This window comes from Equus asinus, chromosome 3 (genome assembly GCF_041296235.1).
Source record: "Equus asinus isolate D_3611 breed Donkey chromosome 3, EquAss-T2T_v2, whole genome shotgun sequence".
In the NCBI taxonomy this organism is placed as follows: domain Eukaryota; kingdom Metazoa; phylum Chordata; class Mammalia; order Perissodactyla; family Equidae; genus Equus; species Equus asinus.
The window spans coordinates 160,765,203-160,791,849 of NC_091792.1; the positions used below are offsets into that span (position 1 = coordinate 160,765,203).

The 26,647-nt window shown below is 43.2% G+C and overlaps 1 protein-coding gene across 4 annotated transcripts in view; it reads right to left on the reverse strand.

Moving 5' to 3' along the window:
- NSD2 (nuclear receptor binding SET domain protein 2) overlaps positions 1–26,647 on the reverse strand; it is an 85,615-nt gene that overhangs the window by 6,151 nt on the left and 52,817 nt on the right. For 3 of the 4 annotated variants that reach the window (XM_044767975.2, XM_044767972.2, XM_070506365.1), the window contains 11 exons: positions 25,580–25,661; positions 23,986–24,110; positions 13,344–13,475; positions 12,124–12,247; positions 10,674–10,874; positions 9,673–9,852; positions 9,082–9,238; positions 8,737–8,942; positions 7,155–7,258; positions 5,225–5,494; positions 4,121–4,237 (listed from right to left, as the gene is read on the reverse strand). In XM_044767975.2, the coding sequence (XP_044623910.1) occupies positions 4,121–4,237; positions 5,225–5,494; positions 7,155–7,258; positions 8,737–8,942; positions 9,082–9,238; positions 9,673–9,852; positions 10,674–10,874; positions 12,124–12,247; positions 13,344–13,475; positions 23,986–24,110; positions 25,580–25,661 (1,698 nt within the window). Of the gene's footprint in view, positions 1–4,120; positions 4,238–5,224; positions 5,495–7,154; positions 7,259–8,736; positions 8,943–9,081; positions 9,239–9,672; positions 9,853–10,673; positions 10,875–12,123; positions 12,248–13,343; positions 13,476–20,183; positions 21,297–23,985; positions 24,111–25,579; positions 25,662–26,647 lie in introns of those variants that run through there. The other variant, XM_044767978.2, reaches the window with a different exon arrangement.

Genomic DNA, 26,647 nt, shown 5'->3' on the forward strand with positions numbered 1-26,647 from the left:
TGTAACTCAGCTTAGCTGCCTCTCACGTGCCTCCTCTCTGCTGTTCTCCTCACTGTCCCTCCAGCACCTCCAGGATTAGGAGGAACAGCAGCAAGAGCACCCCGTCTTGTTTCTGAATCTAGCACGGATGTTTCTTTCATCTTAGGCATGAAGTTTGTGGCAACTTCTGACAGCCTTTATCAAACTAAGGAAGTTTCCTTCTATTCCTAATTTCGTGAGGAATTTTCATCAAAAATAGTTTCAAATTTTCTCAAATGATTTTTCAGTTTTCCTCCTTTAACTAATTACTGGTGTGTTAAACCATCCTTGCAATCCTGGGATGAACTCCACTTGGTCACAAGCGACTTCTTTTTATACTCCTCATGTACACCCACAGCTGATCATGCACACTCTTGTGAGCCCCAACCCCAACTCCCTTCTTCCCTGTCACATTCGCACCCAAAGTCTACTGCACTGGGCCTGGGATTTACCTTTGAATATGTGTATGTCTTTGAAAAATATATGCTGCCATTTTGTGTTTGTAAAAAGTGATTTACTTATTACTTCCTACTGTTTCTGTTTTCTAACTTCTAAATTTCTGCTTTGTCTTTAATTCCTTATTAATTTTGTTGTTCCTTTTTAGTCAGTGCTTAATTCATGCCAACAGTCTGCCCAGGATCTCTGCCTCTTACTAAGAGAAGATCCACAGTACACTGTCCTCATTTGTCTCTCCCCTGCACCTCCCCTAACTGCTGCTTTGGGAAAGCTGCTGTGGTGTTATCTGGGGCACACTCCACAGAACGGATCTCGGCCCTGGTAGCTGCTTTAAGCATGATAAATTCCTTCCTTTGTACCCACTGAATGTGGTGGGGTCTGAATTCCACCTTGTCTGAAAACAACCAAATTTTTCTAAAAATTTAACTTCACCTGGCATACGTCTGCACACAATTTTAACCTTTCAGAGTCTCTTTGTTCCTTACATACAACAGAGGATTAGGCTGTGCTTTATGAACCAGTCTGGAAATCTCTTCTTTTAATAGATGAGTTAATCCAATCCCTTTTTACAGATATGACTGATATGTTGGGCAAATTCTAACATATGGGTCTATTTTGTTTGTTTATATGGGTTTTAAGCCTTTCACTATGAAGTAGTGGAATTTTTTAAATCTTTATTTTCCTGTTGGGAACTTGTAATTTTTTTCCTACTGCTTGTCCTTGATAGAACACCCTAGGGGCCGGCTCCATGGCTGAGTGGTTAAGTTCGTGCGCCACATTGAGGTGGCGTCCCACATCCCACAACTAGAAGGACCTGCAACTAAGATATACAACTATGTACAGGGGGTGGTTTGGGGAGATAAAGCAAAAAAAAAAAAAAAAAAAAATGAACACCCTAGCATTTACACCTGTATATAACATCTTCAGTCTCCTCATTAAGCAGCAGTATCCAGTGACCCACGACTCTGGCCAACAATAAAATTAGCTGATTCCTCCTTCCCTCACCTCCCCCATCCTTACAACCCCAGTTTAATCAGTAGCTTAATTATCTTAATGCTTGCCTTTATTCTTAAATATGCTTAAATTACTATTACTGGGTTTTATCAACTCTGACTGTTAGATATCAGAGGTGAATTTATCCTCCTCTCTATTCTCTCCCCATTTTTGTTTCTGTTAGGGATAACAATTTGAGTATGTATTTCATTCCGTCATCCTCAACCCTGTCTGTTATTTGTACTGGAGCTTCAGTGGAATTACACTGACTCTCTGAAATTCAGCCTTTAGCAATTTCTTCCTTTGGTTCTCTCATGTTCTCCCACCTGCTGTCTGGTGTGTCTCTGGCTTATACTCATGCATAGAAACTCTCCTCGGCCTGCTCCCTGTGTTATGCTTTTCCCTCTAGTCTTCCTTCCCACTGCACTTTGTTCAGCCCTCATTTCTACCCGTGTCTGCTCCTCTGCTTTCTGTTCTCTTACGTGCTCCTTGTGGTTTAAGCTTTGCTTCAGAAATGGTTTTGTCTTTTCCTTTTATTTCATTCCCAAATTCTCCGAGTTCCCAGTTCAGCTACCCTTGCTGTGTGGCTTCTACTGGATTGACTAACTTTTCTTTATGTCTTTTTTCACTCTAATTATGTGGAAGTTACAACTTCCATTTCTACTCACTTGGGAATTTCCTGTGTGGTTTTAACATGGATACTTGACAAAGTATAAAGTTAATACACTGTTTCCCCTCTATCCACACAAAACAAGCAGCTCCCACTGGCTTCATCCCACCACTTCTGATACCCTCTGTGACCATCAGCACTTAACACTCCCTTACGGCCATACTCTCTCCTCCTGCCAATCATCCTTCATTATATTATACAACCAAACTTACTTCGATGTACCCACATATCTGTGAACTTGTTTGTTCACGATTCCTTTTTGCACCTCAACTTCTGAAGTTCAATTTTCGTCTTCCTAAAGTACCTCTTTTGTTATTTCCTTTAGCCAAATTATGTTGATGGTCAGCTCTCTCAGTCTTTAACTGAAGTGCTAGTTTAGCAGGGCACTGAATGCAAGGTCAAGGGTTATTTTCCCTTAGGAAATGGAAGTGTCTTCTGGCTTCTACCACACTTTGAGAAGTCTGACCATCTAACTGTTGTTCCCTGGAATGTACTCTACTTTTTTCTCTCTGTTGCTTTTAATCCTCGTAGTCTTCGTTATCCTACAGGTTTGGTTTTTTTTAACAACATATCTAGGTACAGATTTATTTTTATTTATCCTGCTCAAAACTTTGTCAGTTTCATCAGTAAGATGATACATGTCACCAAGATTCCAGAAAATTCTTTTTTCACATTACCTCTTCCCCAGTTCTCCTGTCTTTCCTTCTGGAACATCTACTTAACATTTCTATCTTCCATGTCTCTTAATCTCTTTTACAGAGTTTTCATCTTTTTATCTTTCTGTGCTGCAATCTAGATAATTTCTTTGATGCAGTCTTCTACTTCAGCAATTTTCTCTTAGCTATCTAATATCTCTTAACCCATCTACTGGGTTAATTTCAATGACTATATGTTAACTCCGTTTTAATTGTTCAAATCAGCTGTGATTTATCCCTCAATGTCTTGTTCTTTTCTCTAAATCTCCTCTTATGGTTTTAACCATTTCTAACACACTTATTTAATATTTTCTTTCAGACAGTCTTATTATCTCAGGTTCTCACCAAAAGCTAAGCCTTCTGTGTGAAGGGTCTGCTTACGGAGATCTTGTTCTATTGTGCTTTGTAAACATTTAGGTAGGGCTTATTCTTTTATTTTTTTGTTTTTATAGGAAATACATGTTTTAAGCATCTCTCATGTGTCATGGGCTTTATCTTTGCTTCAGCCAGGTGCCCTAGGTGAATTACCATTTCAGGGACCCATCTGTGTGTTAAATGATCAACTTGGCATTTTTTACAACACACAAGTGGTTTAAATTTAAACGCCAAAACATGGTAAGGCACAGGCCTGGGGTTTCAATTTCTAATAAAATAACCTCCCTCACCACCCCCCCAAAAAAGGAAAGCGGATGGCAGAGGAAGTGTAAATTTGCTGCCCTGGGGTACTTGTGGTAACTAAAGGAAGTGCCCCAGAAAGGGCCTGTCGTTGTCAGGCATCAGTCATGGACCTGACAGCGTCCCAGATACACCTTCTTTTATCCATCCCCACTCGTAAACAAATCGTCTTATCTGTTCTTCTTCTGAGAAGAATGATCTCCCGTAGGAGACTTATGTTCCAAAGTGTTTATAAATCTGGGCTTCAGACAAGCAATGAACAACCAAAAAAACTCCACTATGTAACTGAAAATATGTATAATTCTCCTAATTTGTGCTTTTCTCTTCTTTTCCTTGACTCTTAGTATGACTGTTTAGTATATCCTTCATGCATCAGTGGGACCCATAAAGCTCCCAGGATGCTCTCACACTGAGAGGCTATCAGCTCTGGCCTTCACACACTTCAAGATACTGTGCACTTCAGAAGAAAACGTGCAGATGTTTGAAACAAAGCAACTACATAGATGAAATGACAATATCACCACAATGCAAGGCCCAGTGCTACAGATAAACCATCAGGGTACCAGGTTCAGGACACTGCAAAGATTAGCAATGAAAATATAGTTAGCATTACCTTGTCTATAGTGAGCATGTAAAAGTGAGTGATGTCGTTCTCATGTGCATATTTGATTCTTGCCATACACTCCTCTTCGTCTATCAGCTCACCAACATACTCATTCACAAATTCTCCCTAGAAATCAGAAGAGTGCGATGATAATAAAGAACAGACTGGCCAATTCTCAGTACCAGAGCTCAAGAGCCCACACCAGGAACAACCAGAGCAGGGCACCATGCACATTGTGATACCATCAGGAGCAGGGTCTTGCAAAGTCCCTATAAGGTAAAGTAAATTCAAATGACTTTCTACATATTTTCTGAAGGTTGTCGATGAAGAAATTATCTAAGTAACAACATTCTAACCCTTGCTTCCTACAATATCTTGTCTCTGGAGACACTGTAATGACACCCTACAAGCTTCCACATCACTCCCCATTATAGGTCTATTTCCCTAGTACAGAAAAAGTTTAGAAAGAATTTGACAGGCTACACTGCAAGAGTCTAGATGAATCAGCAATCAAGGCAGGTGGGGGAATGAAGCTGCTGAGGTTTTGCATGTTTCAAAGCAGCCTTTTCGCTGCTGCTGGGGATCAGCCCTAGAAGAGACCTGGGGTCTGAGGCCGTCCACCCCTAGGCCATGCCCAAGCGTGGCAGAGCTGCGATAAGATAAGCAATTCCATTTGTCTCTTTCCGCACTGGATGCACATCCAGTCTGAGAATGGAGGCAGACTGTGCGTGGTCTCCGGCATTTACCAGCAACTTGGTCCTGCTCTGTCCTGGATCTGCCTCTAACAAGAGCTGCCTCTTCACATCTGCTCAGTGATCCCTCCTGAGCATCCTGGCTGCTCATCTCTGAAAAGTGGTTACTTCACAGATCTTTCACTTCATAAGAACAACCATCGCAATTCTGACTAAGGCATGTTTTAAGGGAATTTATGAATTTTACTTTGATGGGTATCTTTCTTGTAACACTTTACAATATTCAATTGTAGTAAGTCAAAAAAAAAATTTAAATACCATTCTTACATGAGTACAACAGCACAATAAGCAAATCTACATCTAAGTAACCAGCTGAACCATCATTTCTTAAAAGCCGGGGAGACAGGGGCATGGTACACACCTTTCTAATGTCCCTCTTGGCGACCAGGCCCCATCCTTTGCCGTCTGTCTTGATGATCTTGGTCTCAGGGTACTGGCGCTTGGTGAAACACTGGTTCTGGCAGTACTCTCCTGCAGGACACACCTGCGGGTGGCACTCAAACATCAGCATCCTGTTCAAACACTCCGAATCAAAGCCACAGGGATTCTCATCTGTGGGCTTACAGTTGCACTTCGGGATTTCGGAAATATCAGCTGTATAGATCTGGACTTTCCCGTAAGGCTTATTCACCTACAGGGAAAAAGTAAGCTGCCTTAGCCCACACATCAAACAGAGAGCTTCCTGATTGCCCTGCACATCACTCCTGCCACGCCACGCCCAGCCTCCTGGTGGTCTTTAAGCTTCAGAACCCAGCGGGGTCATGCAGGAGGGTCCCACAGCCTACACACTCATCACAACGGCCTCTTGCCCAGATCTCAGCAGGTGCTCCTCATAGCACAGGCGGCAGACAGGCCCATCCCTGACCCAGGAGCTTTAGAAGGCGAGCTGCAGTGCAGCTCCCATCCCAACACCCCCCTGTTCTTTAATCTTAGCATTTGTGTTCCTCCTTTATGAAAGAGAGCTGACATTTATCCAGTCGGGCTGTTGTCATGGTAAGAGAAACACATGCGACTGCTCAGCATAATGCAGGGCACCCAGCAAACACCTGGTGAGACCCGCTCTCTTCTCAGCACTCCACACACACATCAGATCCCTGCTTACCGAGCACCCACAGAGGCACCCAGGGAGCTGGTGGTGAGCACCAGGGCACAGTCTCTGCCCTCATGAACTCACGCTTTATTATTAATGGAACAAGAACAACCAAACAATGAAGCAGCAGAGGGAACTGAAAAGACACTGAAGCAGAAAGGAATAATTCTAGGGAAAATGTGGTGAAAGACACCCTTTTCACTGCTGTGGTGTGACAAACTATGCAACACTTTGGAAAACAATCTGGAAATTGACCTCAACAATCTAAAAGTTTCATGCTCTTTGACCCAGTATTCTGTTTCTGGGATCTTATCCCAAAGATAATTCTAAATGCAGATTGGTGTAGAGAATGCATCCTTTACAAACAAAGATATTGATTACAGCCCAGATTTTAGGAGCAAGACTGAGCCCTTGACCAGCAAGAAGATGACCAGCACACGTGTGTTAAGAGGCAGCCAGGCCCTGGACAATAGGATATAGGTGGCACCAGCTCACTGAGTGCAAACAGCTGTGAGGAGGGCACTGCTCTATCTCAGAGCCATGCCCTGGCTACGCTTCCTCCCACACTGTGGAGACGTGTAGACACCAGCTTCCTGCTGGGGCTCCTGGGGTCACTGGAGTAAACACAGGGACTATATTCAGGAACACCCCCAGGCCTTCCTTGCTCTCCACACCCTCTGAGGTAGGAAGATCATTTTATCTCAGGGGCTCCAGCTGAACAAGCCACGATTCGGCTGAGCACTGGCCCAGGATGACCACCTCTCATCTGAGCTTGTCTGCAGTGCTTGGTGATGGCATGGTCCAGGACTTCAGCTGGTCCCTCAGCCCCTCCTGCTCCAGGCAGCCTGGACCCCCTGTCCTTCCAGCCTCATGCTGGCTATCAGGCTGAGCCTCATACTCTAAAGCAAAACCGAGACCTCCCATGCAGAAACCCTCTGCCCTGTACCCAGTTACCCTCGTGTAAAAGGACACACGCTTGATGGCGACAGCATCTGCTATCTGCCTATGACTTCTCATGCCACTGTCCACCCTGTGGCTACAGACAGCTGGCTCATGATGACCCTCTCACCCGCCACAGCCTGGGAATGAAGAGTCTGCATGCCTGAGAACCACTTACAACCCCCTCAGCAATTACTTAATCTGCATGCGCACGGACATGGCCCTCTGAGCAGCCTCCCAGAGCCTGCTGCTCTGACGTCACCTTAATATGCTTGTAGGGCGGGGGCTTGCGCTCATTCTCCTGTGTCTCTCTGGCTTCCCTTTGGAGTTTGATTTCACGAAAACGAGCTTCGGCTTCTTGTAGCGCTAAAGAGTCAATGAAATAGGAGTAAAAGATCTCAGCATGTAAATACACCTACCCTTTAAGCTCTGTATTTTAATGGTTTGCTCAAAGCTTTCATTTCACTGCTAAGTGTAGTTTCCAGTTTCCATAAAACTAGAGATTATGGAAAACTTTAAAAGGGCAGGAGTTTTTAAATGTTACAAAATGTTTTAAGCAGAAGAGTGCTTGGAGGACGCCACTGGCTTAAGAACCCTGGGTGGTGCTTTGCGCCACCTCACTACAAGGAAGGGCCCCCAGGGGCAGGTTTCCGTTCTATAGCTTGCCACCCTCTGCTGTGATCTAATGACAAAGTACCAGGTATTAGTACTTAGGACTCACTGTCTGAAGACAAAAAACAAAAATGCAATTTTGTTCCTCTCAAGGAGAAAAAGGGCTCTGAGGAGTAAGCAACAGGCTGAAGCAAGAACAGAGGAACCATGAGCTACTAAGATGTGCCCAGGGAAGACAGCCCCACCTCAGCTCTGGGTGTGCTGGGGGCTTGCCTTGTGTCAGGCAGTCACCAGTCAGGTCACTTAATAGGTCTAGTTCCACAGGACTCCTGCATGAAGAGTCAGGAGATCGTGAAATCTTGACTTTACCACTTACCAGCTGACTTAACACTGAACACACATTCAGCTACCACTCAATTTCAACATCTCTCTTAATACAATTTTTGAAAATCTTCTGATGCCTACCCATTCTCATTCAGACCTCTGAATGCCTACTGTGTGCTGAGGATCTGAAGGAGAGGAGAAGGCTCCCACTGCTCAGTGCAGCCTGCACCCTCTTTGCAGCTCATCAAGCCTCCTCGGCACCACTGACCACGACATGTTCCTGGCTCTCCCTGAACCAGCTGTGTGCACATGCTGCGATCTTCCCCTGCTGTCCTCACTCACTCCCAGCCCAGTGTAAACACCACTTCCTCCAGTCAAGTGGCCGCATTCCCATCCTGTCTTGTCACTTGAACAACACTGCATGGTCATTGCTGTCTCCCACCCCAGCTGTGGAATCGGGGGCAGGGCATCCTGTCTACCTGCCCACACCTGGCACCTTATGAAGTCCCTGATGCCCAGTGTCTGCTGACAGGTAGCAGTGTCTGCTTGTGAGCCACTGCAAGCAGGAGTGTAAGGTCTAGACTGCAGGAAAGTTCCTCCACTCTCCATCTTACGGAAAAGCAAGCTATAAGGAATTTCTGCAAATTAGTACTAAAATAATTTCTCAAAAATAACTTTAATGCATTTTAGTGAAATTAATCAGAAGCCAATGTTACAAAAGTTATTAAACAGTGTATGTTATCCTATGCCTCAACAATCAGTTTGCAAACCTACTTTTTTCTAATTTAAAGTACAGCTAGAATGCTTAGTCTAGTGTTTTCTACAGAAATCAAACTTTCAAAAAGCAGAAATTAGGATTAGGAAAAAGCACCCGAGATCAGTGTTTCACTCCCTGGAAATCTCCGTACCGTTTTTGAAGACTCTTCCGATCCCTCTGACCCCCTGGTAGCGGCTGCCCCGGTCCCCCTCCATGTACGGGAACACTCGCGCCTGATGTGTCCAGTAATAATCTTTAGACCCAAAGAAAAACACAGGGAATTCTCCAATCTCGTGCTTCATTTTCTGAATATTTGGGGGAACATTTTTGGGATGGCAAACTTCTGCCGGCCACCATCTATTATAAATATTAAAAACAGGATTCACAGACTCTTCAGAGAGAGTGACAATAATTTCAACACTTTAAGCACTGTAAAGTAAAACGAACACATTTGAACAAGGAAAGACATAAAAGCAGAGGATTCTATGTATCACACCTGTAGTTCCCAAGTTTAACCCAAATAATATCTTGGAAGTGGAGCTTCTTGCCGGCCCTGCAGTCATTGCAGAACCAGCTGCCGTCGGGCATCTCGATGTTCAGGCAGTCAGGGTGGAAGGCTGCTGGGCAGGACTCGCAGCACAGAAGGCTTCCCCCTGCAAAGGAGGGCGGGCCAGCTTAGGTTTGTCTCATATGGCTCAGCCCAGATTTGCCTCTTCACAATCTACAGATACTACACATCTCTTAGATGTTAGTTTAAAAACAGTAATCTGTATATAAACACAAAAGCAAATTTTATATTTCACCACAAATAATTTCCCGTAAGTCTGAAATTATGATGGTTAATTTGGAAATATGTTATAATAATACATGTGAAAACACAGGAAAGATTATGAATATCAATACACACAGCTGGCTAAGCACAGAGCTCGTCCCCCACACATGGCTCTTGAGAATGTCCAGAAGAGCTGTGTATGTAGAGAAGCCGTGAGAAGCAGCACCCTTGAACCATTCAAATGATCCAACGGAATGACAATTTCGAACACCAGGCGGCAACATTTGGTGCGCAAACTTGCCGTCCCGCCCTCACCTTTGGAGCACACAAAGCACCAGCTCACATTGACGTGAGCATGATGCCTTTTCCCCTTCCGAGCAGTGAAGTGGCCCGTGCAGATTATGCTGTTGGAAGCGATCACCGAGCAGCCTGCTGCCAGACAAGCGTCCCCTCCATGATAGGCAACGGGGCAGCGAACACAGCGCATCATTTTACCTGAAGGCAAAGAGACATACGCTGGAGACCCCAACACAGTGAACAGGGCAACCAGAAACAACCACACCTCCATGAATTTAGAAAGCTAATGCTGAAATAAATGACGTATTTGACAAAGAAAAGAACTAGGATGGGGAAGGTAAGAATATTTAATAGACGTCATGAAAACACATTTCCTCAAGGCAAAGGTCCTTCAAAACCACGTTTGGGAAAAGGGTCAAGCATTTAAAATGCCATATTCTTAAATAAGGTCGACTAGGGTTGCTCAGCCTGGACACCATGGCATGTGAGGCCCATGGGGGACCACCCTGTGCACTGGAGCATGTTTAGCAGCATCCCTGGTCTCTATCCAGAGATGCCCCGAAAACATCCCCAGACGTGGCCAAATGTCCCCTGGAGGGCAAACTCGCCCCTGGTTGAGAGTCACTAGTGTCAAGAAGTAGAGATAACCTCCCATCCTCACAGCTAAAAACACGAAATAGTGCAGATATGATTTGCTTTTAAAATACTTTTCTCATATATGAAAGACCACTAAAACCAGAACAAACAGAATCTATCAAAATGGTTCAAAGGTCCTCTGTCCTAAAATTAAGAGTCTTTAAAATAACAGGGCAGGAAGAAGGGAGAATGGTGGGGGGCAGGCCCTTTGTTAAGAAAAACCCTAACCCAACCTGTGTGGAGTCAGTAACAGAAAAACAACTGTTATTCCAAATAAAAACTAAACATCCTTGGTGACAAGCCCAATAGCCACCATGCCCACCTTCCATGCACCTATGTGACCATAGTGAACCAACACTGAAGCTCTAAAGGTGCATCTGTACCTTTCGACGGTCTTGGGTTTGAAGGGTTCGAAGCATGGCAGCTCACACAGCTGTGGAGAGGGCAGCGAAAGCCTCGACTTTCAAACACAGTCAGAGGGTATTTTCTCACACAAGCTTCATGGTAAAATTTTCCACACTGAGATACGACACAGCGCTTAACGTCTGTCTTGTTCTCCTTACACACGAAACACGTGTGAATCCCTAACAAACGGTGAAAGATGGGCGGAGAGAGAAATGCAAAGAACAAAAAATAAATTGTAGATCCTAGGCCACTTGGATCAAGCGCCTCTCTGTGGGAGGTAGCCTGTGTTGCTAAAGCATCTGGCCATATTTCCAACCTTACTGACTAGTCCAAGCATGCTTCAGAAATAATCCAGCCCTCGAGGGTTACCTGGCTGCGATCTGAGCTCCAGCTTCACCTGGAAGACAGGAAAGTCTCTCTAGGCAGCCTAAGTGGGGACACCCACTCAACAAGAAGCTTGAAGGAAGGGACTCCTTTAAAGAAAGGTTTTAACTCTCACTCTTGAGATCAGTTAGCCAACTACAATGAAGAATCACTTAAAATTATAGGCAGGCAGGTGCCCCCAGAAGTCAGGTGGTGTTGTGTTGAATGGTCTTGACTTAGGGGAACTCCAGGTATCTTCCTGACCCAGGACATTTTCCGAGGAGAGCCAGGAGACCCTCAGGCCCGGCCAGTGGATAGGAGGTAGACAGTGACCACAGCTGTGCAGCCCGTCTTCCCATCATCCCCCAGACTGTTCTGCTGAAACCCAGTATGGCAGAACAAAAGCAATGATCACGCAGGGACAAGCACGGAGCCATTCTTTCTGCTAACACTGAAGCTCAGATTCACACTGCATCTCCACAAAGACTCCACATTCTTGTGAACTTCGGGGTTCTGTGACCAACTAGGTTACCTGTACTGATAATGCTGGAACCTCTGGTGCCAGGGCACCCCATGACAGCCAACCCACAGACAGAGCAAGGCTCACACTGCCCACGGGAAGGGGCATGGCAGAACCTGTGGCCTATGATCCCACCCCTCTCCCATCCCCTTATGCTGAACTAAACTCTGAATGACACTTCTTCATTAAGGTAATAACACTGACCACCTGATGGAAGGTACCAAGGGGAGGGCATAAAATTGAAATCAGAGAGCAAACCGTGGGGGCCAAGAAGGGGTGAGCATGTCTGCCGGGGCAGGGCTGCAAGCACCCATGGGAGGTTAAGCACAGAGACAGGCAGTGAGGGGGTGGGCAGTGACTTGTTCTCTGCTGGTGTCAGGTCTCCAAAGGAAATAAATGCGTCAGGACGCACCTGTAAAGGCGGACCAGAGCACTCTTTGTGAAGGGAGCCTAGGAGGGAGACTCCGAGGCTGGAGGGGACGTCACAGAACTATCTGTCCTTGGGAACAAGCCTCGCATGAATTAAAAGCTACAACAAAACTTGCCTGAAGCACACTCGCTGCAGGTGAACCTCCCTTCTGGTCTCCGGGAAAGCCCAAGGCAAGCAAGGTGGAAAGCTCCGCAACAGGGGCCTTCGCAGAGCACGAGGCTGCCGGTCTTCTCACACAGCTGTGGGCGGAGAGGGGACAGCAGTGAAGCAACACCCAGCACAGCCCCTCTACACCCCTGTGCTACTCAGAGGAAGAGTTAAACATGCATGTGAGAAGCTGGCCTGAGCAGAACCCACAACACATCCGGTATCAGATTAACCCGGCGACAGGATACAGAAAGATATCCCTCAGCAACAGCAAAGGAAACAAACAGGATCAAAACCCTAAAGGACACACTCAAGAGGATTAAAATCAGATTTGAAAATCAAGAGAACTCATGCACATTTTCATCAGAAATCAAACTCATCCTAACGCAGTTGAGAGGTACAGAGCTGACCAGCATTTCTCATGTATTGACAGAGGGGGCCTCCCCACAGCCTCTGGCAGCTATGAGTTCATCTCCATCCCACAGAGGGGCCGGGGCGCAGAGAAGCTAAGTGACCAGCCCCAGGTCACTGTGGCAGAGGGACACTGACCCGGGCCTCTCCAGTGGGCCCAGCCTGCCTACCTGGTGTGCATGCCGGCAGTGAAACATCATCACAGCACCGGCCTCTTCCAACCACACAACGTTTTTTGTGGGAGTTTTTATTGCTGAGAAAGATTTGCCCTGAACTAACATCCATGCCAATCTTTCTCTACTTTTTAGTATGTGGGACATCAGAACAACATGGAGGCTAACAGAGCGGTATAGGTCCATGCCCAGGAACTGAACCCAGGCTGCCAAAGCAGAGTGCAAAGAACTTAACCACTAGGCCACCAGGGCTGGCCCATACACAGTTTTTACACACTTCAAAAAGTATATATGCACATCTGTGTGTATGTTATATATAATTTATACATGAGATCCTACACATGAATGGATGATGCTAACTGGGGCACTTAACCCCAGGATACAGCTGGCAGCTTAACACCTTCAAAACAAAAATTAGTGAGTGATGATGGGGTTGGGGGCAGAGGAGGTTTGCAGGGAACAGAAAATGCATCAAGACTCACTCCTATCTACTGGGACCCAGGTGGGTACTGTAAACGATGGATCAAATGGCTCCTCCCCTCACTTGACACACCTACCCCTCACCTGACATGCGTACTCTTCTCTTGACACACATACTCCTCACCTGACACACGTACTCCTTCTTGGCAGTTACTCCTCTTTCAGACTTTTTAGACGAGACGGACACTTCAGTTTGCGTTTCGTCTGCACTTTCATATGGGGACTCCAAGGGCTCGTCTCCCTGGCCATCTGATACCTACAGATGAAGGAGGTGGACGACAGTTCACTAGTCGCAGAGAGCAGCGGTGGTCACATGACTTCAGAGACACGCCACCCCCCCACTCACTCACACACACACACACACACACACACATGCGCACACGTTTTCTGAACACTCGCTGAGTAGTGCCAGTTATTTATTGCAAATGTACATCAACTGGTTTTTGTGACAATACAACTTGTCAATAAGCTGTGCAGAAATTCAAAACTGGACTTTATTCTGCTTAGTATTTAGTCTATATATGTATATAAGAGGCATAAGATTTAACATTCTCTTAATATTCCTTAAAAATGAAGTAACTTATGAAAACCCAATTTGCTCTAATAGGTGACCTAAGACAGGCTTTGGGACCAAGAATCTTGACCTTTCTTACCCGATCTGTTAAGGTCCAACTATTTTAAGGTAAGAGAAACATGTTAATACCAAATGAATTTTTGAAAGAACCAAAGTGCGATGTCAAAACGTAAGCCTTTACACCTCATCTTGCTCAACTCACTTCTGCTGTGGTAGAGACTGAACAATTTCAGAAGCAGGTGCATATACAAGAGTGCTCACCCAAAGGTCAGGAAACAGTTTTCCAGACTTGTCGTCGCACCTGTAACTAACTGACCATCCTTTCTCCTGGTCCTCCCATCGCCTATTTTCCCCACCAGAGGGGTAAGGTGGGAGAAGGCAAGGTCAAATGAGACGACTCTTTTAAACGTGAGGCTAAGCAAAAGGCCTGGGAGAAAGACAGGGAATCTGTGAGCAAATGAAATGACTCACAGATCGTATTTCATCCATCTCGCCTTCATTCATCAGAGATCATTAAGACTGGGCTAAAAGCTCTGCCTCATCGTTGTACACAGCATTTTCCCTTTACTTGACCAGCAATAATCAATCTTTAAATAGAAATCAATAAATCTTTAATTAGAAATCTTCCTTGTATATCAAATTCAGATGTTTTTCAAAAAAAATACTAAAAACACATTTAGTATTTATCTGATGTTAGGTAAATAAATGTTGAAAATTTTTCAACAGAGCAAAAGTATAAACTACATTTCCTGTACACCTCAATAATCACAAGTAATCATGTTATAAGCTTGCTATTTGCCAGTGAACACAAAGCTAGAAACTGAAATTGGGCCACATTTAAAAAAAACAAAAACAAAAACCAAACCCCACCAGGCAATCCACCCAATTCTGTAGCCTTATCAACAACCTTTTTCCAGATTTAGCTCACTGAAATTACAGGAAGTAGAAGGAAAAAACCCAATAAACACAGGGTTTTTTGCTCACTTAAAATTGGTTTCAGAGGGTTGACTTCTTTTGAGTGATTTGTTGGCTCTGACTGGAGTCTGTGGCAGGGTGACAGGTGTGTGGGCCCACTGTTCCAGCTTCACTACTCTATGTGTGACACATCCCACAACACAGTATCAAGAGAAAGCAGCCTTTTAAATCTGATTTCCTCACCTTTGCCGGGAAGATGGAAACAGTGTGAATGAACACTAAATTACAGGGGTCTCACATTGTAAGGTTTTGTTACTATGAGGCTGCCCAGATGGAGCCACCATGGTCCACAGCCCCTCCCTATCAGCTCACCTCCTGCTACTTTAACATTTACATCCAGAAAGAAGGCAACTTGAAAAAATGCTCTGAGTTCAAACCCCAAATTTAACATGTCCATCAGAGAAGGGGTCACAAATGGGAGCTGAAGACTTGGAGGCATGACTGCAGTGGGCGCTAGGGGAGCCCGGGGCATCCGGAAGACCAGCTACATGCCTGGGCCCTGGCCCCACTCAAAGAGTAACCCACATGGCTGCCCAAGGCTGACTATCTGACGGAGGAACCGAAGCCCAAAGAAAGAGCCCTCATCATGGGCTCAAGGGGAGAGAGCCCAGTGTCCTGCCCACCAACCCATGTTCTTCCTTCAGCGTGGCTGGAACAAATTTTAAAGCTAAAAAAAAAAAAAAGGGAGAAAATGCATGGAGAGAAAGACAGAAAACACAGACCAGTCCTGGGTCAAAGGAAGGAACAGCACCTTTTATTTAAGATTTACAGAAAAGTTAGCACGTTTCCACTTGGAGATATTTCCTAAATTAACAAAGTCTATTTTGAGGAAATAAACACTGAATACATATTTTGAATGGAAATATAAATGTTAAAGACACACATGAGGCTCGTTTCCTGATTGGGGTCTAAGATACACATACAGAATACAGACCTTACAATATTACAGTCCATGACACAGATTGCAGGAGATTCCGACTTTCACCCCACCAAACCCCTTCCCAGCAACTGACAGACAACTAGCACACAGTCGGGGGGATCCAAGGGCTCTCCGCTCGGCAAACCACCCAAGCCGGAGTGGTTTTGCAAGAAGAGCAAAGTAGGCAGGGCACCACACCAGCACGCCTTACTCCAGCTGCAGGCTCCACCTCCATGTGCACCAGGTGACGGTACTTACTCGGAGATGCCGTGTGTGAAAGTGACACATTCACCTGTACAGTCCCAACACAGTCCCAAATCTCAGTCTACGACATCTACGGTCTACTCCATATCCAATAGGATGCATTTGGAAAAAGAAAAATGTAGTAACTGAACGGACACAGACTCTGTCAAGAACTTTCCCGTTGCTTCCCGAATCCAACAAAGCCACGCTTGCAGCACTGATTTCCAAGCAGCTTAGTTCCTGACTTTTCAAAGTTTTCTTGAGTCTGAAAATACTTTTTCTACTCTCTACTCAGTATCGATAGTATCAAATTGCCTGTTTGCCTTAGAAATACATTATTTTATGGGCAGGGAATGCAATCTCCTTCATATATATTACAGGGGTTTTTCAAGATGATATTAATGAACATAATGTAACCTAGTGAACACATTTGAACCAACTTCTAGAAACGATGTAACCATTTAGGGTGACTTATGCAAATCCCAGGCAGGTGCTCCTTGCTGTGACTGGAAAGCAGTCCCCTACGCCTCAGATGATGTTATACATAGTGAATTTTTAATTTTTTGACAAAACAAATCCCTTCACAAGTTGAATACTACATCATTTTTGAAATACAGTTACAGACCTTGAACAATAAATATTTCTATAAACCAACATATTTTCATGTTTAAGTTACTCTTTTGTAAAGGAAGAAATAGATAACTAGAAGTACTTTCACATAGTATTTTGGATTTACAAATGATAAGAATCCTGTGCTCAGCAGATTTAATGAGCTTAAAATCAAAGACTAATCTCGAACAGGTCTTCCAAGCAGGCATCACAGTGAAATAATGGAGTGGAATTAAAATAATTTTTAAATTAGTAATTCAACACCTAAAATACTACAATTCATAACTTTTACTAAAGTGACCCTTCTAGATGACACAGACTAGAACTTTCCTAGCTGCCCCTAAATCCTAGGGCTAGGTCTGAGTTGTTGAGAACACACAAATCTCCAGTTCACACAGCATCACTGTGCTCACACCCACCTTCTGACCTCGGCAGCTTCTGTGTAGTCCAACAGCCCCAGAAGGTGCCAGCGAGAACCATGCGGCTGCTGCTCCAGATTCAAGGCCAGTTCTCATCACAGGTAAAATGAGTTTCTGAAATGTCCTAACAACCCAACTTTGTCCAAACTGTGTCCTCGGCAGTGGCCATCCCGTAGAGAATGGGCTGTGGCGGGCCAAGGCTGGCCGGCAGCAGGCAACAGACTGTGCTCTGCCTGTCGCAGACTTGAACACAGTAACAAAACTCCTACAGTCGCTTCAGTTAGTATCTGCAGCTAAGCAAACGCCCTCCTGCTGGGCCAGGCCACTCCCACCCCCACCCTAGTCATTTCTTGAAGATACCAACATGCCTGAATGGTTAGCATGTTTCAACATATATGCCAAAGAATTATATGCAAAAACCCAACTACATGAGGCCAGAAAAAATTATAAATGTGGATCTAACATGCAACTATGTAGTTACAAGAGCATCTAAGATGACGAGGTCTGGTGGGTTCTTAAACTGACAGAGTGCCGCTGGCTGTTGGAGGGACGCCCTCGCTGGTGAAAACGCCCCAAAGGGAGCATGCCCCTTACCCAGATGGTACATAGAATAAGATGGATACAATGCATGTAATTTTCCACCTGCTAAGGACAGTCAATTGATTGTCACTGACAGTAACTATTCATTTTAAAAGCATAAAATGCTACAGTTTCACACTAAGTCAAAAGGGCTCTCATCCAGTCTATGTACAAACGTCTACCTAACCAGAACAACCTTAAAAATGAATTTAAAGAGGCTAGATATGTTTGAGAAGCATGTTAAGTTAGAAATCAAATGAACAAGAAATCAAGTAAACTTGCCAAAGATACAGCGATTATATTTTTCATCTACGCTTTCAGACAGGAGGGAAGCCTCAGCTTTCGACCGGTCTTCTCGCACACCTCAGGCCCACACGCTGTGTTTATGTAAGTTACCAAAGCATCACTTGCCAAGCACTCTTCTTTCTACTGGACTGGATCAGATGAACGGAGGACTTTATTTAAAAACACTTATACTGCTATTGAAATGATGAACAAAATCACAACTCAGAGTCTGCCACAGCAAACCCAATGTCCACTCACATCAGGCTTTGGGCCAAGAACAATCTCAAGGGCATTTTTTAATCACTTTAATTTTATACCCTTACATGGATATATTTTTTGCTTTGGGAACTAGATAATTTACAGTCTTACTTTTCTTCTTTTTCAGAAAATTTCAAAGACAGATTCTCAGCAAGTATTAGTCACCTGCCATTGGGCAAACATTGGCTCTGCTTTGCCCTCAAGTCTAGCCATTCTCACACACCTTTGGTCACAAATCTTGGGCAAGCAGGTCAGGGCCAAAGAGACTATGAGAGTAACAAACTTGTTACTGACAAGTTTTGTCTCAAGAGTTTTCCTCATTCTTTCTTCTAGTGTATTCAGCTGTTAACATCCCCAACTACATAAACCTCTTGAAATGGCCGTACCCTTGTCCAAATCTCCAATCCCTGAGTACTCCATTTTAAATCTTCCTGTGCACCTGTGTGAACTTTCAATGAAAACCACAGAACCAGGTACATCTAAAGCCGGGGATGACCTTACAGAGATTGTCTTTGAAGTAGGCTAACCTTCCTTGGAGGAGGTGGGACAGATGGACTCCTCCACACACTGCACAGAGCCACCCTTTGCTTTATGTTCATAAGCTTTGCTTCCTTGTCCTGAAACTTCGCTTAGGTTTCTTGTTGGTTTTTAGAAACATCCTCTTAAAAATACTGGGGTTATTTTGAGTTGGGAAATATAATGGATACTAAAGCGAGTACTGAGATGCAACCACACCTAAATTCATCACAACTGAAGAACCGACACTTAACTTTTGTATTAACTCTGAAGAAAGGCCACAAGGGAGACAGGAATCTATCTATAGCAGGTGGGCAGTTTAAACGACACACCTACTGCCAACACACGCACTTACTTAAGGTGCTACTCTATTACAATGGAGTACTTTCATTTTTAGAACAGCTACAACATAACTTGTGTATATTCAGACAAGTTTTCACCTCTTGCAAATGCCTCATCTTTTATCCTAGAGAGCTCCTTCTCATAGTTACCTCCCCTTACCAGGCACAAATGTCGTATATGGAAGATGGTTTGAAGCAAGTCAATGTGATCATTACAACGATTCTATGTACAGCATAAGCAAAATTCATCTCAATAACAGGCAGTTCAAATGACTTAAGACTAGAATGTACTGGTGTTATCTTGACTTCTTCAGGAAATGAAGGAATTCCATGTTAAATTAGTAGCATAATGAATTTTCGTACTCTTGCAGACAAACTATTGCTCATCCCTAAGCTTTTTCAAAACAGTAGTCCTTTCCACTCACCTCCTTCAGGAAGCCATGGGTGGAGCCTCTCATGAACTCCACTCCTCCACCAGCATCCCTCAGCAAGACCACTACTGGCATTTGGAATAGGACAATCTTGCCATATGTGGGTCTGTCCCTCTCACTGCAGGATGCTAAGTACACCTGCTTCTGCCTGCCTGGTCACCTTCCCAAAATCCCCAGGAGGACGATGCCTCCTCCAGTTGCGAAACACTACATAATGCCCATCCTTGTCCCCCCATCCACCCCTATGTACTCAGCTGATACTAATTTTATACTGCTCTTGTAGGCATACCGTCCAGTCATTTTAACAGTTCTCACTTTCATCATAGAGAGGAAAGCACCTATTCGTTGGCTGACTTCTAATGTAGCTATCACATAGCAGTAGCTGGCTGGCCATCTGCTCAAAATCATGACTATAATTTCAAATAAAGTCTCTCAATTCCTGTCAAAGGCCTTTCAAGCTAGAGTCGTTACTTTGGGTGAACATTTCTTGAACTAGGGCCATTTTTGTATCACCTTTTTTCACAGTCTTTAATTTAGTGACTGTTTTTTTTTTGAGAATCCTACATTATTCATGAGCTTTTTCATGTCCTTTAGGAACACATGACTTAGACCGTCTTTGAGGCCATAGATCCAATTATTTTTGAGCAGAGCCACCTCACCAGCCCTCAGTCACAGTCCAGTACCCTCAAATGTCACTCAAACCCAGTGTTTGCCACTTCTTGGTTTATTTTATCCCCACGTGCATAATGCAGTCAAGAGGATTGCTTTTCATGCCAAAGCAAAATTTATACTTTTGGATAAAAAGGGAATGATGGTGATTTTATTAATTTTATTGTTATAACCATTATTGTCACAATAGCGAACCACTGAGTCCTTGCAAGGCGCCAGGCACCCTAAGTGTCTTACATGCGTTACATTACTTAATGGTTTAGAACACAAGTATTAGTCAGAAACTTTCATTAAAGGTAAAACACATCTGGAGAGTCTGCTGGGAATGAACCAAGTGCTATTAACATGGTAACATGAATAGCACTCCTTCTGCCTCTATGAGCTGAAGGGCACGTGAGGCCTTTTCCTCATCATGCAAACATGCGGACACCCTGGGGCACAACCCCAGAAGGTCACCCAGATTGAGACATTTAACATGATGGCTGATGTTCTACAAAAGAACTGATGAAGTGGTTGGTGTAAATAACCTGATTATGGTATCCCCTAGATATTAGTCTTTGAATCAAAATAGTAGAGTTAAATGGTTCACAATGATACTGTAAATTATATTTTTTCCTACAAATTTACTATATCTAGTGTCATAGTAAAACTGTTTAGTAAAAAAGGACAGAATCAAAACTCTTCCTGCCTTTTATGTTGGAAATTAGTTTCATATCTACAGTACTGAATACATTCCATTGGCAATGAGAATAGGTGACAAGGACTCCTTTTAATGTGTGCTATTTGTTCTGGTTTTGAAGGTACAGATGCTGACATTTTTCAATAAAAATTCAGTAAGTTATGAACTATAGGAGAAATATGACCTTTAACAAGACTAACCCCTTCAGTAGGGCATCCTTGTCAAAGGTCCAGGACAGCCCCTGATTGAAGGGCATCCTTTCAATTTGAAATCTACATTGATCACTAGAATATGAACGTGTTTCTACTATGAGATGAATGTGATTGGTTAAATGGCCTTGATTAGGTATCTTACCTTGGTCTTAAAATTTGTTATCTGTTTTCTTCATTGTATGTGTTTATTAATACCAGTAAAAACAGATTATCACACATCTTCCATAAAATGATTGTGATAGGAATGTCACTTAGTGTGTACGATGATACCACCTGCAGCAGACATCTTGGAATATTACATCATTTTAAGTGCAGTACAGGGCAGCTGAGTTCAAATCCAACTTGACTGATGTGGGCTCCCATAAAAGCTGTTACCAGTGAAGGCGAAAAAAATAAGAATTTGCTCTACTAAGGGAATAAGAAATGAAGTTACAAAACACTTAAATCACAGTAATTCCTTCACAGGCCTCTGTCATGCAAGTGGGTAATTTTAATCCATCCTCTTCATTAGGGTGATGTAGTATTACGTAATAATTATACTAATATAAATTTTATTTATCACATATACTTTTTTTGAGAAGAATTTAAGCCACCACATGATCAAAAATGTCTTAAAATACCAACCAAGTGAAAATTCCTTATTTCAATCAAGGGTAAGGAAGGAAGGCAATACAAACATGCAAAGGGCATGTGACCCAAATTAGGGGCCAGCATGAACCCCCAAACAGCAACTCCCATGGTTGCCTAACTTCCATCAGAATCAAACCCTGTGGTTTACAGGATGAACTTTATAACACTACACTTTACCTCACGCTGAAAGGGATTCAGCATGGTATACACTGTAAACGCATACTGTCATTCAGTAGTTAATACATAATAGGTAAGCCTTTTGGTTCACCTAAAGTGGTTTTAACAAACGGTATAATTCTGTAAAAAATGAACTCTAGGGGAAGATTTATATAAGCCACACAAAAGTGGCCTGATGGAAAAAGCCTAGTAATTTAAATCTTTTTTATAAGGAACAGAATGCACACTAAGTGATCTAAGGGATCTATGTATCACCTTCAAAATGCAGGAAGGCGTATGATTTTAATGTAGTTAATATATAATATAAATGTATTTAATAATCTATCCATTTCTGAAGTTATAAAGAATCAAAAATCAATTAACTCTAATATTATAAAATGCTTCATCTGAGTCTTCCTAAGTTCAGAACAAATGTCTAAGCCAGAAGGATTAAACTCACCCTGGTCAAAATGAGTCTCAGGCTATTAGGCATGTCTACCCAATGTATTTCCATATCTGCCCTGCCAGCTGTGCCCTCAGGTGCTACTCTAAATCCAAGCCTTTAACACACACGACTTAGGATCAGGAACAACAGACAAGATTTCAGCAGCCTCAGCATTTTTCTTTCAATTCTATCTGACAACAGTATAAGTAAAAACTCAACCAAATAAGTGGACCAAAATATGATGCAAGAAAAACTCATTAAAAATGTTTTTAAACAAAAAAGCCAACTTAAGCAAAAGGGTCTATGGAATTGAAACATCTTATTTTTAGTATTCTTCTTCTTTAGAATTGCAGACCACCTTTCATTTAATTTTTTAGGATACTAATCTGCACTTGGACAAGAAAAAGAGGAAAAATATTTTGTAATAGAATTTGCCTTTTCACGTTTCAATAAGCTTCTAGAAGTTTAGTGAAGAATTCTTACTGCATTTTTTGGGTGTGCCCAAATGTAAGAAACATTTAGTTACCCTCGCATACCAAACTATAAGAAAGCCCCAGTCCCGCACATGTGAGCAGCTCCTCACCACTACTGAGCTGGCTCAAGTCCCTGAAGAAAACCCTACTCAGAGGAGGGCTCTGTATTTGCAAGATCACTGAAGATTCTGAGCAACGAGCTGCAGAGCTCTCCACACCTCATCAGATTGCCTGGTCCCTGGGCTTCAGCGAGGGAAAACACCTCACACTGGAAGGCCCATCTCTCGTCTAACAGGAGGAAGCAACTGAGGCTGAGAGAGCAGGAGAAGGCCCAGTCCTCACCAGGGATCATGGCAGAGACCAGGTCAGAAGTGCCACCTGCTGACCCAACAGGGTGAGGAATCTATCCACTCCCTGCCTTACTACCCTGTTGCAAAAAAGCCCAACGTTAGCATCTCCTCATAAATATTCTAAAAACAGGACTCATGTTGCCAAAGAGAAAAAGAGAATCACAGGGAACAAAATAACTAGGAATTAAAACCTGAAAATAAGTTTCTTGGGCAATCACTGAAATCAGGAAAACAAAACTCCCTCTGGACAAAAAAGTGTCCTCCCTGCATTCTGAGGCTCATGTTTGTTTTGTTTTTAGGAATGGCAAAGACTTTAGATTTGATGATGAAGTCTAGATGTCTTCAAACAATGATGGTACTAGCCTCAAATAGCTATTATTTTGTTATTATATATTTTGCAAGTCCAGAAAATAGGAGTCATTTTACCATGGTAGTTCTGACTCACTTCAACACTCAAGTATCTAAGAATATGCCAGAATTTAAAAGATCAAAGCCACGGAACATATAAGGAGGTTCCTCTGTGAGCCTAGGTCCAGAAGCCACAGGACTCCGGTATAGCATGTGAGCCACCCTTCATCCCACCTAGGGTGAGTGCACAATGACCAGAGTCAGCTCAAATGACACAGTGTGTCATATGAAGACCAAAGCAGACTTAGTTTCGTGTGAAAAATTACAACATGAGAGCTAAATAGAACACAACATTTTTAAGACAGATTTCGAGAACAATTAAATGCGTCAATAATAAAGTATATCCACGTACATTTATACATACACTGTGTGCATGTGTGTATATTTATATTTGAAGTGCTCATATAGACTAAAATAGTGATTTTTTCCATTTCATGACTTTTACATAGTTGAGAGAACCTAAAACTCACCTACATTTCTGGAGAACACCAATGTTATGCTTATTCAGTCTGACCTTTACTCACGCTTCAACATGGGTAACTAAGTGGCCTTCATACGAACGCCATGGTTATCATTATTATTATTATTATTTTACCTCATTCTCAGTTAAGGATGCAGAAGGAGATGAACTTTTGCTAAACGCAAGAGCTGAAGACGCTGCTGCAGAAGCCCGATTTCGTTTCTTCAGTGGTTTGCATGCGTCAGACAGATGTTTCGTTGCTGTAAAATAATTTTGGTTTACAAAGTAAATTTGAAATCTTAAACCCTCAATGTCTTTACTGTTTTAAAATTACTCCTCTAATAAATGAAGTTCTAAAGATGAACCTCCTGGGCTCCTTTGTCATACTAAGGGCTTAGCTCCTCATTGTGGAAAAATCTGAATGTAAACAAAGGCAGACAAACTATACAATGAACTCCAATGCCCTCGCTGCCTGGTCCCCAAAACCATTAGCATAGGGCCGCCACGGCTCCATCCATACCTGGGTCCCCTCCCCCTGCCAGGTTCTTCTGAAGCAAATCACAAATATCATTTCACTCATAAAAAGTTCAGTACATATCTCTAAAACATAAGGTTTTACATATAACCATAATACTACTATCATACTTAAATGTAACAATCCCTTTATATCATCAAATATCCACTCAGTGTTCATAATCCTCACAAATGTCTTTTTAAGTTTGTTTGATTTTTTTTTTTTTTTTGAGGAAGATTAGCCCTGAGCTAACTACTGCCGATCCTCCTCTTTTTTCTGAGGAAGACTGGCCCTGAGCTAACATCTGTGCCCATCTTCCTCTACTTTATACGTGGGATGCCTACCACAGCATGGCTTTTGCCAAGCGGTGCCATGTCCGCACCCGGGATCCGAACTGGCGAACCCCAGGCTGCTGAGAAGTGGAACGTGTGAACTTAACCGCTGCGCCACTGGGCCAGCCCCTGTTTAATTGATTTTTAAAAACCCGTACACACCTCATGCAAAACAAGGAAAATAGAGCCATTTGCAATCTTCATGTACTCATTCTCCCCTGAATATTTTTTTTCCTTTCTCATTAAGAGTTGGAGATGGTAAGCTTTTTTTTAACAAACTACCAGACAGATACATCAAACAGATAATTGATGAAAGTTAAAAGACAGCCTGACTCTCCTTTCCATTGCTTTGACAGTTATTTTTCACAAACATTTAAACTAGTTTCTTCAACACGTCAAACAGAAAATTAGCCATTATTTTTACTTTTAGCTAATATACACAAAGAATCAGATACTGAAAATTGGTGGAATTTATAGCAACAAATTGGTGCCATCAAGTAAGAAACCTGGATATTTCTGATTTAAATCACTTCGCTAGTATAATTTTAAACTGAAAACAATAAAGCCAAGTAGAAATCAGTAGAAAAGTAACTTCAATAAAATTTAGCTGAATCATTAAAACAATTTACACATTAAAGATGTTTATTTCTTAATTGCATGAGCACCTCCTTTCCACCTCCTCCTTTAGGTTCTAGCATAACTGTCAATTCCTCTGAAGTCTCCCTGGATCCCAGCCCAGCCTCCCCATGACACTCTCAGCTCTACCCCAACCTCCACTGGAAAGGAGGCTCCGTGAGGACAGGCTCAGGCCTTCCTGCTCAACCCCAGCCCAGCCCAGAGCACCTGGAAGGAGCTGAGAGGGAAGGAGCACGGGCCACATTACCTGCCTGGCTCTTCAGCGAGGAGGCTGCCTCTATGGCCTTGCAAGAGCTTGTTCGGGCTGTTTTGTCAGTGATCATCTCTCTCTGTTATTAAAAAAAAAAAAGAAGAGGAGAACGAGGGAAAAAGAAAGGAAAAAAATCTGATGTGAACTAACAAGGCTTGCTGAAAAGTCGCACGACAGAACTTCTTCCTTTGGAAACGCGTTCCACAAGTCATCACGGCTGCCCAACCTTACCTGTCTTCTACAGTTGCAACCCATTCTCCCCTGCCCACCCCCAACCCCACTCTAGCATCTGCTGGGGCGGCTGACGGGGCCATACCAAACCTGACTTAAGTCACGTTGTTGAGATACCTTAAATGAGTTGTATTCAATATGCTACCTAAACTTTTCTCTGAATTCAAAGTGGAGCGTGAATTAGAGGAAATGGATCCTTCTATTGAGGTTGCTCAGTCCAGTTCAAGTGGAGCTTCATTAAGTTAGTGCCAAGATCACCACTCTAACTCACTATACTGAGGATTTCCAATTCTCAGACAAGCTCTAGATAAAACTCCCAAAGATCATCAATTAACCACATTTCACAACTGAGAAAAACAGCAAAAAAAAGAGGGGGGGGGCGGAGATCATGAACATTTTGTCTAGAGCTCAGAATTTGAATAACATAGTTGAAAATAAGCTCTCAGTAGCACTGCGGCAGTGCTACCTCATTCAATCTGCCACCCCAGGAGCCCAAGTTCCTGCACTCAAAGCCCACACCCCACACCTGCCCAGGACAGGGCAGGTAGAACAGGACTCCAGCAGGGGCAGGCACAGGACTGTGGACAAGGTAGCAGGTGCACAGCACCTGGAATGGTACCTGGCACAGAAAAGTGCTCGATGCATATTAGGAATTATACATTATATGGCTTACTCAGGTTTATAAAAACCAAACCAGAGGAGCCACTTCTACTCTTTTTATCATGTTATTTCCTGAGCTGTTAATAAAAACATTTTTACCTAGCTACTTAATGTGAATGTTGTTGTTTCAAATGTCTAGGGCCACACATTTTTTTTAGGTAAATTGTTTATAAA